At 37.7% G+C, this 18,662-nt stretch overlaps 1 protein-coding gene across 1 annotated transcript in view; it reads left to right on the top strand.

Annotated features, from left to right (window-relative positions):
* Positions 1-18,662, top strand: part of PIK3C2G (phosphatidylinositol-4-phosphate 3-kinase catalytic subunit type 2 gamma) — a gene marked incomplete at both ends in the record, with an annotated part of 207,905 nt that overhangs the window by 83,241 nt on the left and 106,002 nt on the right. Inside the window, 2 exons of the mRNA XM_084261632.1 lie at positions 8,156-8,249; positions 9,375-9,469. Of these exons, the coding sequence (XP_084117758.1) occupies positions 8,156-8,249; positions 9,375-9,469 (189 nt within the window). The remainder of the gene's footprint in view (positions 1-8,155; positions 8,250-9,374; positions 9,470-18,662) is intronic.

The raw sequence follows: 18,662 nt of genomic DNA, 5'->3' as shown, positions 1-18,662 counted from the left end.
GACTCTGAATTAGTCTCCTTCTCAGTGAAAAAGCAGCATCTGTCCTGATGATTAAGCTCAAGCTCACATTTGCAAGGATAAGGAAATTAAAATAATTGGAAACACTACCTTGTTGTCTGGGTTAGAAGACAGCATCACAGAGCTTAGGAAGAGGTATCATGCCCCATCAGATCAAACCCTGTTATCACCCATCTGAGTTAGAGCACTCTGCAACTTTCTGAAGCTTACAAAATGTTTTGTTCCCTGCGCAATTAAATGCACAAATTAATAGGAACTTTTCGAGCATTTTCTCTTCCAGATTATGCTCTTCCACTTTGCAGGCACACCTTGAGGCAGCCAAGTGATAACATATTTATGCAGTGGAAAGGAAGAACTTTCATAAATTCAAAACACAATCATGGTACATTTCACAGATAGATAAATTCAGTAGTAACCTTGCATCCAGTCCTTGCAGCAAGTGCATTGATTCTTAAAGCCCTAGAAGCCAACACTTAAAAAAACCAATTTAAAAACCAATGAATATTTCTTTAATCAATAAAGATGGGATGGAAGGAATGGTAAAGGGAAGTGTTGAATAAGATTTTTACACTCTTAGTTTTAACTCTGATTTCAGGGAAGGGTGATTATAAACCATTGCCTGAAAAATAAGATTTTTCCCTAAGGCAGAAGGTGCAGAGCTGGTCCCTCCTACTCAGCACTGCTTATTGGTGCTCTGTGCATTTTACCATTGACTTCACTTATAAGTTTGGTAAAAAGCCAAACTTCAGTAGAGTTAGATCTTTCTATAACTGTATCTGCTTTTCGTGGCACAGTGGCCAGGGAAATGACATGGGTACACTTGGTTGTTCAGAGAATTTTCTTAATACCAGAAAGAAACCAGAGGCAGTGTTAGAAATGCTACTATTCATGATGTATTGGTATCATGGCAATTTTTTGTGTATGTATAGAATAACTGCAATTAGAATTGATTTTTATCAGGTTATTTTGCTATTCAAATTCTTGAAAATGAAAGCCAAAATATATTCAGTAACCCAAATGGCAGAATGTTTGTTCTAGCTTTGTTTTTCTGGAAGATATAGAGCACATTTGCAGCCCAGTGAGGTACTGTGGCTAGGACTCAGAAAATTGAGCCAGAGTCAGGAAATAGCCACCAAAGAAGGTATGCAATTTTCCAGTATCATGGATGACTGCAACTATTCTGAACAGAGAGTTTTTAGTAGTCGACAATAGAGGTGAAGACATAACCTCTATGGAAGGCTTAACAAATTTTTCCTAGAAACTTTCTGCTAAATTCTAGCCCTGTCAGGGCAAGTGCACAGAAAAGGACCTTCCTTTAAAAACACGTGCCAATCTCAGAGAATTTTGAGATCAGACATGGAGGTGTCAGAGGGTTTTTGTGGTACCTTACCTAATTCCCTGCATGGAGCAGGTGGAGTAGGGGAAAATATGATAACTCCTATCTCTCCTTGACCAGTGAAGATGTAGGCTTGTTTATAATATCACTCAGCCTTAGACTCTCACAGTATTGTTGATTTTCAGGTTATGAGTTTCAGAGGAGAGGATATATACCAATATAGGCAAAACTCACTTTTTAACCAGTAATTATAATAAAATATGATAGCTTGAAGCCAGAATTTATTCTTAGACCTTTGAAAGCCAAATTGATTTTAGAAGTGTTGAATCACATTGTCACTGTGCTAATAAAAGCAGAATGTGAACTGTTCCCTGAGAGTCCCCAGCAGAATCCCCAACAAAGTATTTATCAGACAGATGTAGCCAGACCATATCTTGCCTGTTTACATCTTACTTGCTTTAAAAGGCTATAGTTGTATAGCAATATGGGGAGAAAACACAGACTTATGCAAAGAAATATGATAAGAAGTAACAGTTTACAATTAATTTGTTACTCTGATGTATAGAATGCACTACTGATAAAGCTTTAAAATGGCTTTGTAATGTACATGAAATTTAGTGATAACTTATGTGGGAATGTACGCGTTGTCATGAATAGACAACTCTATTTTAAGCATCATAAGGCAATTAATTCCTTTTTTCTTTTTCTTTTTTTTTCCACTACCTTTAACCATTTTAGCTTTCTTGGTAATAAATATGAAGGTAGTACAGCAGAAGTCCATTGTTAGTTGTATTACTATAGCTAAATATGTAGGATATGGCATACTTTCTGGTCATAAACGTGCAAATCTAATCAGGAGGCTAAACCTGTAAATAGCCTTCCAGGTCATACATATTTCAAACAGAAAATTGCATCTTATTAGTCTCTTCCTGTTTTGTTATCTCTTAGGATATGGGTTGCTGTATGGTCTCTATGGCATCTTACACTTATTACTAGTTTTAGTTGGAATTTCTTATAAAAATCTATATAAGCTTTGCTTAAAGTATATTTTCCATGAGTAAATTCTGCAGATCCATCTGGCAGTTGATCAGCCAAAGCAATAGCTTGTGCATCTAACCATGAGTTTTGTGAGGTGGGGCAGGGTTAGGGAGGGTTTGCATCTTACCACAATGAATTTCTTTAAAAATATATCCATTTTATGGACAGTATTTGTTATTTATCCGTATTATCTTTTAGTCCTTGCCATTTTCTAATCTTCATACAGTCACAGTCTTTTCTTTAGAAGCCCTCAGAAAAATGGGAAAACTCAACAGCAGAAAGCAAATAGCCCATTTATTTAATGTGTGCTCTAAACCCAAAGCAATTCCTTAATTATTATTCTTGAAGTTTCTTCTGTCTTCCTTTCTAACTACTTTTCAAATACTTTCACTGTCATGTGAAACTTACCTGTTTATTCTTTTAAACAGTTCTTCCATACTTTCTTTCCTGGCACAGATGGACCCTTCAGTGACTCAGTATCCTTTACTATGTAGAGGGCTTTTGGTTTGAGTTGGCATCTTCATTTTAGTAGGCTTGTCAGCTCAGCCTTCCTTGTTTCTACCAGACTTAATAACATGCATTGCATGGGACCAGAGTCTGGCTTCTTTGAAAATGCAACAGAACTCAAAATGTGAAGGGAATATTTGGCATGTTATAAGCCTCTACCTTAAAAGACGGCTTGTGAAAGGCCATTCTGTTCTCCGCAGAGCTCCTCACATTTTAGAAAATGTAGTGTACTGTACAGCTCCATTTACCTGATAAATACCTTCCAGTATAGGGTTGAGACAATGCAATAAAATTAGAATAATAAAACTGTTAAAAATGAAATGTGCACCTATTTCTCATTTACAATCAAGTCACAACTGGCAGATGCTAAAATCTCAAGAGAATTTCAAAATCCACGGAACGCCTCGGCAGCGCTTAGTTTTCTGTTGGAATCTGATTTAGCTGAAAGGTACAGATAGACAAATCACTCCCTACTGGCTGTCTATATGAAAAGACTCAAAGATTGCAAGTTGTTCTTACTTCGAAAGCAAATTGTAATCTATACTCATCCAGCTCAAAATTCAGCTGTTACAAAAACCATCTGAAAGTCTCAAGGGACACCTAACAATCTTACAGCTTCTTAGAAGATTTAAAATGGGTGGCTGTCAATCATAGCATTGTGGCAGGAGGGGGAGAGGAGGAAGGAATAACAAAACAGTAGAAGGGATATTGAGGTTAAATATCAAAGGAGATCAGTTTCATAACTTAAGGACAACTCATGCTGTGAGACAAGCTATGATGGGGAGATGTTCAGCCCTGCATAGTGTGGGCTGTTGCTAAGGGTGAGACTTAACTATCATTTACGTGTTTCAGTAATGTCCCTGAGCTTGGAAACTTGGAATGAATTTGTCAAAAGCCCAAATCTCTGTTGCAGATTACTCATTACCTGAAGAGAGAAGACAGAAAATAGGCCAAAAGAAGGGGGCTACAGTGTATTACAATGCAGTTAGGCAAATAAATGAGGAAGATCATAGGTTTAGTCACATAATTAATTATTTACCGGTAGGTGGTTTGTTGAGGGGGAACAAAATTACCACTACAAGTAATTGGAAACTTGGTTTAAAAGTACCATTATAAAACTATGCAAAGAAAGAGTCATACCAGCATAGTTGAAGGTTTTGGTTTAAGTTTTGTTTGTTGGGGTTCTTTTCTAGCTACATTCTTGGAGAATTTGGTGACAACCATGAAACAATTAGAGGAGTGCCTGAGTCTTCTGCCTCTCTGAAACCATTATCAGAGGGCACATGTCAGGAACCTGATAATCTATGGTTCAAATACGTTGCAAAATTGATCTGATATAGACGAGCTCTGATACCGACAAGTTCCTGTTTCTTCAAGGAATACCCTTAAAACTAACTAAAATACTGAATTCATTGTGATACAGTCATCTCACTTCTCTGCTTCCAGAGTTTTCAGTGTGTGTAAATAATTACATTTCCATTGTTGCAAGCCCTGGAAATCAGCTGTCATCTAATACACAAGCTATGAAGCTGATTTCTTAGGCCTAAAGAGATTTCTTCTGCAGTGAGTCACAGAGCAAAAAAATCTATTATTTGTGTCCTCTAATCAAGACTAATTTATGGATTACTAAAACCAGATTTGATGCAACAATCAAAAAGTTTCCAAGATTATTCACTGGGAAAAAAACCCCCTCTAGTCCTAATTAGTTATCAGGCATGTGAAGGGTAGGATTTCTTACTTGGATCTGCTTTGAGACCTTACCCTGTTACTGGCTTTTAGCAAGTGAATTAATGTATGTAAGGATGAATAGCATAAGCACCATGCAATACTGGTTGAATTTATAAGTATCTTCTGTGGTACTAGTGCTTCTGAGCATGTTAAATGTTTGCTCAAATATAAATGTAAGGGTTAAACCAAATAGAATTAAATATTTTTCCATTGTACCTGTGACCCTGACTGTCACTGAATTTCAAGAGGACAATGGATATTACACAGAGTAGTTAAAAGAACATGTTAACTGCCCATTCTTTGTAAAAGATTCAACTCAGTCTTAAGGTGACCTCGAGATCTAAAAGCTGAAGGAAACAATTTAATGACCAGGACCTGCAAATTACCAAAATGTCATTCACTAAGAGTGACAAGAGCCATGTTTGATGAAGCAAACTAGCCTGTAGATTTTTCACCACAGTGCCTATGCACTTGAGTTCATCGTTATTCTAGTCATACCTCCTAGAGATACTTTTGCTAACTTAGATATAGCCCCAGTTTTGACTTACATCAAATGAATTCTAAGGAAATCAAATGTTAATTGTTGAATTTTCTGGAAAGGTTTGGATTAAAATAATTATATCATCCTGTGTTTAGCTGGAAAAATCAAAGGCATTTCTCTCATCATAGCACTGAATATATTCAAATGTTGGCTTCTCGTAAGGACAAGCAGAAACTAAGTAATAACATTTTTCTGCTTGACTTGGTGCCTGTGTAGAGCATATTTCACTGTTCAGTAACCTGTTGAACTAGGCGAGAAAGGGAAGGGAAAGAATAATTTCCATATTATCTTCACATGCTTGGCACACAGACCTTTGGAGCAATTGCATAATTAGAAGATAGGCCGATACGAAAGGCATTTATTTATTTATTTTAAAATATGTAGTCTTCCTTCAAATATGCCTTGTTCTAAATAGCCATGTGAATATTAAAGTAATAACTTCATCTTCCTAATAGGTTGCCTAGAAAAGATAAATAAATAATCCTCACACAAAAGACTAATTTGGGGCTGTCATGATAATTTATTTATAATGTATTCTCCCTCTCCCTATCAAGGCCCTCTCAGCATTATACAATTACAAACTGTATTAAAAACATCATCAAATTTGTGACATAACAGACGAAAAAGACCTAAAGCTGCATTGTTAAAAGGTGGGGTGGGGGTTGAGAGTGCTTTAAGTGGGAGCTGATTGCAGCACAGAAGCCAGGTCTTTCAGAAGAAGTAGGTCCAATTGTGTTAGCCTATTTCTTTTTTTTTTCTTTAAATGTCCAAATTTTTATTTGATGGCCTATATACTTCATTTGAGGATCAAAGCATACATATTGCCTTGCTTCAGTTTTTTGCACTGAACTTGAAAACTGAAGCTTAGAGCTGCAGGTTGTTGTTCTATTTCTAAGCATTTACCTTTACAATTTTTTCTCTTTCTCTCTTGATAGCAATGAGCAGTCATTGCTGCTAATGTTTTACTGTCTCACGTGTTTCATGTGGTGGCTTGACCTTGGCTGGAGGCCAGGTGCCCACCGAGCTGCTCTATCACTCCCTCAGCAGGACAGGGAGGAGAGAAAAATAAGATGTGGGAAAAATTCATGGCTCAAGAGAAAGACGGTTTAATAAAGCATAAGCTTGCTTGTAGTGGTGGTGAAATGTTGGAGAGACAGCCTTTATGCTGTGCCAGCACTGCTCAGCAGTAGCCAAAGTAGTGGTGTGTTATCAATGCCTTGCTAGCTGTCACTACAAAGCACAGTGCTATGAGGGCTGCTATGGGGAAATTTAACCCCAACTCAGCCTGACCCAGTATGTTCACTTCTGATTTATTTTTCCAGCAGGTATGTTTTTGACAAAAGTTGCTGGATGGGAAGCTGGGAAGAGAACAGTTTGGGTTTGTGTTGAGTTCATAGAGCAGTAATACTGGTGGCACATGACACCTTCTGCCATACATGATGGTTTTGATTTCAAAGAGCTCTCTCCAATGTGATTTGACAGGATAACCTATGTCCTTAACTCATCATTTTTATATATGCCTAAACTGCCAAATCAGACAATTTCTAAAGAACCAAATAGCCGTATCTGTTCTGAGGAGGGGGTGGTTCCCTGCTATCTGTGGGACAAGAACTTGCCCTCAGAGAACTGGATCAAAGCCCAGCAGCTCTTTTGAACAATATCTAAATGACTGTGCTGCTGTTTGAAGACTTTTTGCCCTTTTGGCAGAGATGACCATTCATTGTGGCTCTAGTGAAAGGAAGGTCTGTGTGGACGTTTCCAGTTTCCTTCAGGAGAAGACAGAAAAGCCTCATGGGGTGGCAATGGGCAAGCTTCAAGTACTGTCAGAGTTAAGGGTGACACCACGTAACAGACATACACAAAGACGCACATCTGTTCCTTCCCTAGTGAAAGAGCAACAATTGAAAAATAGCTGCTGCGAACCAATCTAGTCAACTTCTTTATATGGGAAATACTCTGTGTATCATGATTAATGTCACAAATGCAACACATGAAAAGGTGGAAAATCCTTTTTGCATTTTATTTTTTCACAAGAACTCCTTAAAATATTACTGTCCAGCTTTCACTCATTAAAAAAATAACCATCACCCAAACCTCTGTACTTTATCTTTTTCTCTATAAAGAAAGAAAATGTTCTGTTAAGAGTCAGTTTTGATCAGTCAGGTAAAACCAGAATTTCATTTATTTTTCTTTTTTTTCGACCAGCTATATTATCCAGTCAGCTTTTCGTATTTTATCATTGCTGCTAAACCATATTTTTCTCTTTTTATCATTTGTACAGTTAGAGCTCCATCACAAAAATCTATACTAGGCTACAGCCACTCTGGTCTCAACAAGAATTGTATCTGCTGGATACTCAAACATTTTCCGCTCAGAAATGCCTGTTTCACTGACTTAGAGCCTTTCTGGGGGAAGGTGCAGATTTTTTAACTATGTTTTCTTTAGAAAATCTAAAAACATGTTTTTCATTTCAAAATTACTTCTATTTAAAAATATTTTTATTATGATATGAACTAGAAGATCTGACATTGCAATAAGTGGTTTGAAATGAACCCTTTTTGGGTGGGGAATTTCAAGCTTTTCGGTTGCTCCTCAGAAAAAAATAAGTCTTCCGGTGACTGTTAATAGTTCCTGTGGCACAGAAATTTCCTGAGGGTAAGTAGGAGCAGCAAAAGAAAATCCACAATTTCCTTCATATTCCAGTACATATAGAGAAAATTGCAACATGTGATTGCTCAAATTAGATGTGTTTGAAGATGAGGGGTTTTTTTTCCCCCTATATGAAACTATGACAGTCAGCCCAATTAAGTTACCTGCTATGTGTTTCTTGACTCTTGTTACAGTAAAGCAAATGAATTGATTTTCTCTTTTTTTTCCTATTCCATTTTGAGAGAAAACCTGGTTTTCTAACGTTTTATATCAGTGAGAGCTCAGGAGAGTTGCAGTGCTTCAGTAGCTCTTAATTATATCTATTTGTTTTGCTCTAGTTTTCCAGATCAAGATATTCGCAGAACAGCAGTCCAACAAATAGGAAATCTGTCAAATGATGAATTGTTGGAATACCTCCCGCAGCTGGTTCAGGTAAGGAAGAAATTGATAGCCAAGGAATTCTTCTGTCTAGATCAATAACTTCATTAAATACTTTTGATTCTTTCAGTTTGATTGATACATTGTAAGAGGAATAAGTAAGAAAGGCTGGTCAGCTGATGCAATGATTGAATTAACAAAAGGCTTGAGCTATAGACTGTTTTCCACTTAAGAGAGTGTAGTTGTTTGGCACACTGATGGAACTTTTCAGTATACCACAAGAAAGTATTTTCAAGTCAAAAAGAAAAACAAAGTGCACCTGAACAAAAGAAATTCTGCTATGACCACCAAACTAGGGCTGATGCTGGTGGGGCTTTGCTGCAGTTGAAAAGTAAGTGGTGTGGAACAAATCATGGTTTTCTTATTACCACACGTATGGGGAAAACCACTGTCAGCACAGAGTAACCAGGACAATTTGGGTGTGGAATTATCTCTTTACAGATGTATGTTGTATTTCACTGGAAATGAATGTTTTACAGTTTATGGGCCCACTGCTCCTGAAGCAATTACTTTGCGATTAAGTCCTGTGTGGTGCAGTTAGGGAGGAACCAGCCACTTTGAAAGCTTTCTTCCTGTGCAGACGGATTGCTTACAGTTCCATGTTGCAGAGCTGCTTGGGGGGATGTCGTGTGTTTTTTAAATACATATTTGTATAAAAGCATGCATGTACATACACATATCTAGATAGAGAGATGGGAACACATGCATGAATGTATTTATGTAATCCGCTACTGCGAAGCAGTGGAACCTGCACAGCTTAACAGCATTCACACAGTGGGACACTTACGGGACCTTTCAGCTGCCACAGCTTCTGTTTCGCAAATAAATTTATTTTGCAAACCAGGCAATCAGAAAAAATAATAAATAGAATGGTAGTTTTATGCATATGCATATATATTTACATAGTTGGAGTCAGCATGATAATCTGCCTGCCTTACAGATAGTGGCAGACACTTGTGTGCTGAAGTTTCTTTGCTCATTGAGTTGCTAGGGCACTTTCCATATGTTGGATTGCTTTGTTCAAACCAAGCACTGAGGCCTTTCTCATTAGTTTTGTTATAAAGAAAAGGCAACAAAGCCAGCATACAAGGGCTTATTATTATTAATTTATCTGTTAAGGTGCTCAAGTTTGAGTGGAGTCTTGAAAGCCCTCTAGTGAAACTTCTGCTGAATCGTTCTCTTCAGAGTATCCAAGTAGCCCATCAACTTTACTGGTAAGTAAAATGACTGCCAAGCCATATATAATATACAAGACCTACTTATGTCTGCCTTCATCCTGTTCCTGGCAGGATGGTAGGGTGTAGGTTCTGCTCACTTAAGTAAATACCATTTAATTTTGTTGTTAATTTTTGTGTTTGAGACAAAAATGATCTTCAAAATTTGCAAGTTCCAAGTAGTATTTGCTTTCTTATAAACAGTCCCTGCTTTTGTGATGTCTCTGATGTCTCGTGAAGTTGTCAGGGTTCTCGTGTGTCCAAATGTTACAGTGTATGAGAGATCAGTCTGATTTGTGATGGTAGAGTTTTCATGATTATGGAGATGTACCAGTCCGGAGAATAACTGCCTTGAACCGTCTGTCTTTGCAATGTAAAGATGTCTCTAATTGTTTTATTGCTTCTTGTTGTTATGTGGCTTTCTGTCATGTGAACAACTGCCCTGTGATTTGGAAATCAAACTGTTGTGGGTTGCCGGTTTGGTTTCTGTTGTTTGGTTTTTTTTCATGTTTAGCAATAGTGGATGAACTGGGTTTTCATTTACAGTTCAGTTGATTCAGACCCCTCAAAGCAAAAGCTTTCGTCCCTGCAAAGGAAAGACAACTTGAAACGTAATCATTTGGTTGATGAAGTGTGAGGTCAGAAAGAGCATAGATCACACTTTCATACCTGCATGATCTCTTGAAATGTTAGAGGAGATAAAACAGAATTATGAATGTGTTTGTTTCACTGAAATGAGTATGATAACAATAACATGCCTGAAGAGCATATCTGTCAAATAAAGAGGAACCACTTTAGCAAGCCATTTTTCTGACAGTGCCTGAAATATGCCTGAGCGATTCCCACTGTCTTGTATTAAACATAGTCATGCTGGATATAAAATGCTCAGTCTAGAGTTCTTAAATGTGCTCAGAAAGTTTGTAGTTTTCCTGTGCAATTAAAAATTATTTCTAGAGTTCATCAGACAGGGGGAACAGGATCGGTTTGCCTTTGTTTAACTCCTCTTTTTCAGAAGAAAAATTACTAAATACCTGCAGTCGTCTTCCTCTTTACTTTGCAGTGTAGACCTGTGTAGATCCCCATATTTTCCACATTTTACTCAAGCTGTCTAATACTATAATCTTAGGTAATATGCAGCAGGTAATATCCTGGGGAATAGGTATCCTTATCTGGCACAGTACAATTTAATGTGGCAAAATACATTAGTTTTGTATATAGCTTAATACATAGCATAATTATACATACACACATTAGATAAGAGTATTTCTCAACATTCACTGTATTCTCTGCCTTTCAGATGATAGTAGCCCTGTTCATGTCATCCAACCATGGATTGTTTTACAAGCATTTTTTCTCCCGGTGTGCATTAGCAATCAGAGATAGCAGCAGCTACTCAATGTTTGTTAAATGTTTTGATTATCTTCTTTTGCTTCAGTTGCAGGTGGAACAATTTACTAGTTTATTAAAATTGTTTCTAATTACACCTATCTGGGAGTTACACATGATTGTGGACACTTCCCATAAATAATATTTCTAATTGTCTAAACAGTGCTTTGCCAGTTATCCCTAAATGAACAGTATCTTCTACCTGAAATGTGAACTCTTGTTTCCTAGAGGGACAGCTTCTGATTAAGTCTTAGGATGAAAAGGTGTTTGCATGTATGCTAGTTTAAGTATGTGTATGTCTATGAAACATACACACACATACATTTCTATAAATATTCAAAGTGATTTACTTTTGGGTTTTTTCTTCTTTATAATGCAACAAGTTTTTTTTTCTTCTAAACATTTTTCTCCATGATTGTTATTCAGTAGTGTCTTACTGAGTCACAGGACAGAAATGGATGTAATTTTGTCAGCATTAGGAGCTTGGTAACTTAACTGAAGAGAACTTTACCACCTAATGCTTAGCATCCACTAAATTTCCTTGTCAACTTGGTAATCTGCTGCCACGGCCTCCTTAGCCAAAAAAGCAGGTAGGAATGGGAGAGAGAACCACTGTGGTAGTGAATCAGGCGTGTATATTTGAGTTGTTTTTTTCACGCAACAGCCTGTCAGTAAACTACAGCTGAAGACTTCTTTCTGAGCACAGCTGGCCTAATGGCAGTGTATTAGGCTATGGCAAAGCCTGGGAGATTAGAGGAATGGGAGTAAACACAGCAGGCAAAGGTAACAGCGGCCACCTCTCCGGTAGTCATCCGTGGAAGTATAGTGGTAGAACTGCATACACCTGACACACACTGAGTGATCATTGGTTTTAGGTGGGGAGGTTGTTTCACAGGCTGTACTTGCAGTCTGGCTGCTCTCAATTTCAAAAACTGATTAAAAAAAATGTAAACAGTTGTGCAAATACCTAGCAGTCCCATTCAGTTTAGTGGAATGAGCCAGTGTACCTCTTTTATTTGGCTTTTTGTTCACATATTTCAGTCTAAACTGAGAACTTGTGTGTGGCACACACCTCTTGAAATGTTGCTTGTTGTGTTCTTCGCACTGTGCACCTTTTTTCCTTTGGCTGCTCTGGTCCACCATGTTCTTCAGTAATAAACTGTTTTCTACGTAACATTTAGGTTTATGTAATTATTCATATTCCTGGTCCAGCATTTTAAAAGGCAGTTTCCCAAATCATAGATGCTTTTTTACAGAATTTAATAGTGATTTGATGGGTTTTATTAATAAAGCTGTAATTACTTATTAAAAGCTTTCTTTACTTCACAAATTGAATTCAGTCCTTATAAAAGTAATAGAAAACAGAGGTTTTCTTCCACTTACCTCTGAATTGGTTTTAAAAACAAGCTCAGTGATTTAATAATGTGGGGAGCACATGTGTGCAGGTACACTCATGTAACTTCTTTAAAGCAAAGCGATTAGGTAACATTTTATTCTCTTATTCTTGAGTGTTGTGTCCTGTTTCAATACCAAATTAGCAATCAAGGAGCGAGGACTAGTAAAAGCAAACTTTAGTAAAACAAGATTATATTTATTTTTAATTGTAATGAATAACATTACCGTTCCATTATTAAATAATACAACATTCTGCACAGTGTACCCGCCCAAAATACAACTTGGAAAAGAAGACTTTAATGTAATTCAGAAAAATGGTGATGTGATTTCAGAACCACAGGGGAAAAAGTAAACTGGTTTTAACAACCATGTTTTACCACACTATTGTAAATCGAGAAACTAGTTACCTGAACTGGTAGTAACACTAACTTATTTTAATGACCCATATAATTTATAATAATATCTGAGTTATTTAAAATTAACTCAATTTCCCTGCACACCACAGATAAGCAGTTACCCAACAATGATGTACCAGCTCATCACCTTTTTAATATTAATGTTGGATAGTAAATTGTTAACTCCTTTTCATCAAGCAGTGATGAGTTTGAATATTTTATTTTAAAATGATGGGACAGTAATTGGCAAAGGTGGACAGAGTAGATAGAATATTCATTCCTGGTATACATCTTTACCTGTTGTAAATCAGGATAGCTTCAATATGTTCTTTGCTTTTGTCTCCTGCAGATTTGTTTCATTAATTCTGCTCTTTAGAATGAAAAGGAAATTCGTTTTATACCCTGTGTTTGTTTTCTTACCATGTATGACTTTTCTCCTCTGAACTCTTGAGGAATTTGAGTAATCTGCATCTATCAGTGTTTCAACTCCTCATTGGTACTTTTGAATACTTTTTTTGGTATCCTTTCCAAGCAGCCTAAAAATTGTCCATGGATACAGTGCCAGTGCAGGACTCGTCTACCACTTAAATCCCATTTTAGTCTTATTTCAAGAGTTCCTAACATCCGTGAGGCATGGGGAGCACCTGCCCTGGCTCCCTATCTCCTAGAAATTTAATCTGATTCTCATCTTTTCCCATCAGAGTTCCTGGAAGGGGGAGAAGGCTGGAGCAAATTTTCCCATTCCCCGGAGCGATTGTGGGAAGTTATTAACCCAGTTCTAGCAAAGCAGAAAAGTTGCTTGAGGGGAAAGAGACCTGCTTGGGCCCCTTTGGGCCCTTCTGCTTGCTGGAAGCCTCTGTTTTATCTCCTTGCTGCTGCCTTTCACACACAGGTGGTTTTTGTCAGCTTTTGTGCTGGAGTTTTAATCCACCTCTCTGGCAACCTGCCAATTGGTTTCCCGCTTGCTTGAGTGTGGGTTTTTTTTTATTTTGGCTTTTTGCAAGTTTCATAGGTGGCAGGTGCAGTGTACAGTTGCAACAGCTGGCTTGGGCAGCAGGTGGCCAGGAGAATGTCTCACAGATGGTTACCTACCACAAGAGGAATGAGTAACAGGGAGATGTGTGGTGTCCTCCAAAAGCTGTGGCAGCTGCACGAAGGTGATGCTAAGAAACAGGTTTCCTTGTCATGGAAGAGTATGAGTGTTTGTAAATTTTGGCTGAGCATGAGTATATGGTATGCTTAGCTCAAGAAAAAGAAAAGTGAAATCCTTGCTGAAGGCAAAATGCCCTTTGTAACTTGTTTTCTAAGTTCTCTTAGAGTTTCGAGTAACTAAAACTTTACAGAACTTTTCATGTTTATAGCATTTCTCTACATTTTGATTGACAACCAGGAGAAAAGGGAGTAGTCTTCTATCTTGTCCAGTCCATGTCTCACAGATAAGTAAGAACGTGAGATTAAAAAGCAACTCTTGGTGAAATCTAGCACACTGAAAACATTATGGTTTAGACTATTCATTTAAAGTTTAGTACATAATATTTTATTTGTATTTCTTTTTCTATATAAAAAGAACTATAAGAATCAAAAATAGCATGTTCAGTAGGTAAAAGTTTTTAAAAAGACCACCATTAAATTATCTTCTGGAGGTTTCTCCCTCAAAACTGGGTTTTTCAAAATCATTACAACTTAGCTTCATGGAGGAGCCACATCACTAGACAATAGATTATTTCTTCATGTTTTCTGAAATGTTTTTTTTTGCTGTCAAAACTGGTTTAAATTCATCATAATTTACTTGAAGACTTCAAAACAAGGAATGAACCAAGGAGATACTGTTGAGTCTGACGAATAGTTAATTATCTGAACATTAAACAGGCGGCCATCCTCCAGCTCATTCTCTTCCCACATTATGGTGTCTTTCTCCCAGTCAGTGCTTGTGAAGTATGTTAATTATTAATGAACTTCCTAAATGGCTGTGTAGAGCAGGATGAAAAGCCCAACACATTAAAATGATGTTAATGTAAATAGAAAAGATTTTTTCATTTTGTGTTAATTTGGTCCTTCTTGATGATCAGAATCAGAAGATCACTTAATCATAAATGTAATTTTAAACCCCTGAATAGCTAGTCTCACTATATGCTTGATTGGTTGTTTTGCTACTCTGCATTAGGATTTGAGTTCTTCTGAGGTAACGTCATTCAGTTGAGTGATTATTATATATGTATATTATTATAACTTTTATCTGAATTTGAAGTATTTGATATAATCATCATTGTGTTTTGGACAGCAGAGAACCTCAGCCATAAAGTAGATTTACATCTATGGATTTAGTTCTGAACTTGTAATTCTTACTTACGAAATGCCAATAATTTAGTGACCTTTTTTTCCCTAGCTACTTATGTGTATAGTAAGTAATACCATTAGACCATTATTTTTCTGAGATAATGATTCAACCATCTACTGTGCTAAGTGTTTCATTATTAGTCTTGTGGGACTTGGATTATTGCCTCGGAAAACAGATAATTATTTTGTTTCCTACTTTACAGACTGAATTTTCTCAGACTCCAGTTTTAGAAAATGATGATGTCAAATGAAACAAAGAGATTTTGTTGTAAAGCAGTAACATAACTCTTTGTCGGTTTTGACCTTCACTTAAGTCAACACACTTTAGTTTTTAAGAAAAAAAAAGATCTGTTTTGAATTCACTTTTTTTCCAGCTCCAAATAAAGAGAGGAGTGAACTGGCTGTGACCACAGCTGAAATTGATAAAATGTAGTATATTGCAACTCTGTGTTGTCAATGCTAGCTACTGTCAGTGTTTAGCTACTCTGGGTCAGTCAGTACTGCCCAATAAAAGAGGACTGGAGGGCATGGCCGATTGCTAGACCTCTGTTCTGCCATGCTTTGTATATGCTGCCTTCCTCTCTGGACCTTTTTCATACTTCTTTCTCCGAGACAGCACTGGAGCACAGTTTATGATTATTTTACTCAAGGAACCACCCCTAAAAACCAAGATGGGTAAAAGTGCCCCAGCTTTGACAGACTCTGTCCTCCAGCACTGCTCTAATATAACAGGCTTGTGTGGACCATCTGAGTCAGAGAACACTGACCTTCAGTCTCTTGTAACCCTCTGCCATTTGTTGGGCTGTAACAGAACCATCATGGTCTTTCTGAAGCTACAGGCACATACTACCACAGGGTGTAGCACATGGAGCACCGGGGAGTTCTGGAGCTTGGTGGTGCGTGGTGAGATGCAGTCTGTGCTGCAGAGAGAACTTGCCCTGCTACATCTGTGCCATTTGGCTCCAGGTCGAGGAAGTGCTCTTTGTGCTCAATCTTAGAAACATGCCCTGCAGCATAGACTGACATCGTCTGAGATAAACCAAGGGCTGGATGGCCTGGTTTGCATGCTAAAAATGATAGTTTCAGGCAGCTCTACAGACAGATTGGCAGGTGTTCTACCCTTTAGTAGAAATATTTATAAAGTTGCTTTCTTTACTGCTTCATGTACAAAGGAAAGAAGTCTGAATCCATACCTCTTCAGTCTATGAGACTCTTGGGTTTAGTGGCCTTTTAATCAGGCAGTTACTCTCGGGGACTAAGAGTGTGATGTATTTTTCTCAAATTGTTAATTTACTTAAAGGGTTTTGCACATAACATCTATTTGCCAAAGGTGTTGTGGATGCTATGTTCTCTCCTTACAAACTGAAATATTCTGACTAAAGTAACAAGTATTTTAACTTATGTGTATTTCCAACTAAAAGGAAATAAAAAATAAGTTCCAAAGAATTAAAAAGCAAATTGCAAACACAACTGGGAAAGGTTAACAAAGATCCTAAAGAGGGAGTTAGTTTTACACTCCTTTTAAGAAAGGAATCAATTTAAAAATTAATAAAACAATCAAAGCTATACATTTTGTAATTCCGTGAATATGATGCAATCTAGTGAGTCCTTGACAAAGGGCATTGATAACATAGTTGTGCATGGGTCTGCTTTTAGTTACTGATTCTTAGTAGAATGAAAGCATTCTTGACTGTTTAGAAATCTAGGAACAGTATGTGTTTTTCCAAATTGGGTTCAAGCATGAAAAGGCAGAGGTAAGGCATCCTTGATATGATACATCAAGATGAGAATGGAGTGAAGCATGATCCTTCACATCACTGGTTGTATTTGTGCAGGCAAGGATTCAGCTGCAGCTAAACAAGTTATAGATCACAGAGATAACTGTGTGAGTGTGTTCCCCTTTTGGAACAGAGGAAATTCCATACCAAAAAGTCATTGAGGAGGATTAACAGTGTCAGGTGCAATATAAGAAAGTCTGCAAATGCCAAAGGTATCAGTGTGTGTTACTGTAATGAAAAATACGACACTGTGTAAGTGTACAAGTGAATCTTCTTAGAGTTGAAAAGATAAACTAAAAAAGGTGGAAGAGTTCTGAAGATTAAATAAAAAGAGCAACTGACCTTAATTCTTTTAGCCACTTCATGATTTATAAGGTAGCATGCAGGAAAAGGTTTTTCAGTACATTGTTCTTCAAAACACTGCTTGTCTGATTTATTTTTGTTTTGACTCCTCTTACATTTAAAAATGTTGAAGCTGACAAATTTAGTTTTTCACTTCTGCTGGAAAACTCCCTGCTAGCCTCAAGTCATATCAATCATAACCCCTCTGCTAATGTAACTGCATATGAAAGATGGGTGTTGTCTTTGCGATATCCACTGTGGAAAGGATTGAATGCACTGTTTTGGCGGTCACTTACTGTATCTCCAGTGCTGGGATGTGATGGACTATAATGACCCGCTTGTGGAGTTGAACAGGACTGAGAGGGTGCTGCTGCGGAAGGGGCTCTGTGCAGATGTCACTCAGGGCTTTCATATGTGTCTTTCATCTTTCTTCTTCCTTCCCCCCCATTAAAAATGTTTTATTGTTGCTTCCTTCAGAAACAAAACAGAGCGCCAAAATCTTTCCTGACTGATAACTCACATAATCTTTGCTTGTCCCAGAGGAACGTTTGGGGATGTAAACCAGAGTAGTAATAAATCAGGAAGGCTTTTGACAAAACATTCATCTTGTTCTGTCACTTCAAATGGATAATTTTCAGTCACGAATTTGATGGATGTGGAGGAGTTGTGTTTTGTTTTTTATACAGGGAAAGACTGCTGGGAAAAGATGACTGAAAGTAATCCATGAAGCTATGTCTTTACACTGAAACTTGCTTTAAGTATTCATTGATCTAAGCCAATGTTCAATGAGTGGCCAGCTTTAATAATCTGAAATGTCAAATTATAAATAATAACAGCAGTCACAATTTAAAGATGATGCAAATTTCCCTGATCAGGCTGTAGTGATTTTGGAGAGCAAAATCCTCAGTCGGGAAGTGAACAGCATGGAGAATCCCTTGTGATTCTCAGTGGAGCAGGTGGGGTTGTGTTTTGCTGGTGGATATTGTGATCCTGCCTGTGAAAGGGGTCCTCCAGCATGCTGCTGCTCTGCTAACAGAGCCCTGGTCCTTACCTGATTCTGACTGCTGAGCAGAAACGCTAGGAGAGGGCACCTTGCTCTAAAATTGTCAGATGTAACATCCAAAACATTTATTTTCTTTGAGTTTCATGCTTGCACTTTCACTTTTTGCCTTTTGTGTTTGTGTGGAAACTATTACATAGAATCTTAGAATCATGGAATGTCTTTGGTTGGAAGGGACCTTTAAAGGTCATCTAGTCCAACCCCCCTGCAGTGAGCAGGGACATCTTCACTAAATCAGGTTACTCAGAGGTTCATCAATACTGACCTTGAATGCCTCCAGGGATGGGTCCTCCACCACCTCTGGGCAACCTGTTCCAGTGCCTCACCACCCTCATAGTGAAGAACTTCTTCCTAACGTGTAATCTAAACCTACCCTGCTTAAGTGCAAAACCACTGCCCCTCGTCCTATCTCTACGTGCCCTTACAAACAGTCCCCCCCCAGCTTTCCCGTAGGCCCCTTCAGGTACTGGAAGGCCACTTTAGTCTCCCTGGAGCCTTCA

The sequence above is a fragment of the Gallinula chloropus genome (genome assembly GCF_964237585.1).
Source record: "Gallinula chloropus genome assembly, chromosome: 1".
Classification (NCBI taxonomy): Eukaryota; Metazoa; Chordata; class Aves; order Gruiformes; family Rallidae; genus Gallinula; species Gallinula chloropus.
Note: the sequence above shows the minus strand (reverse complement) of the source record. Positions and strands in the feature narration are given on the sequence as shown.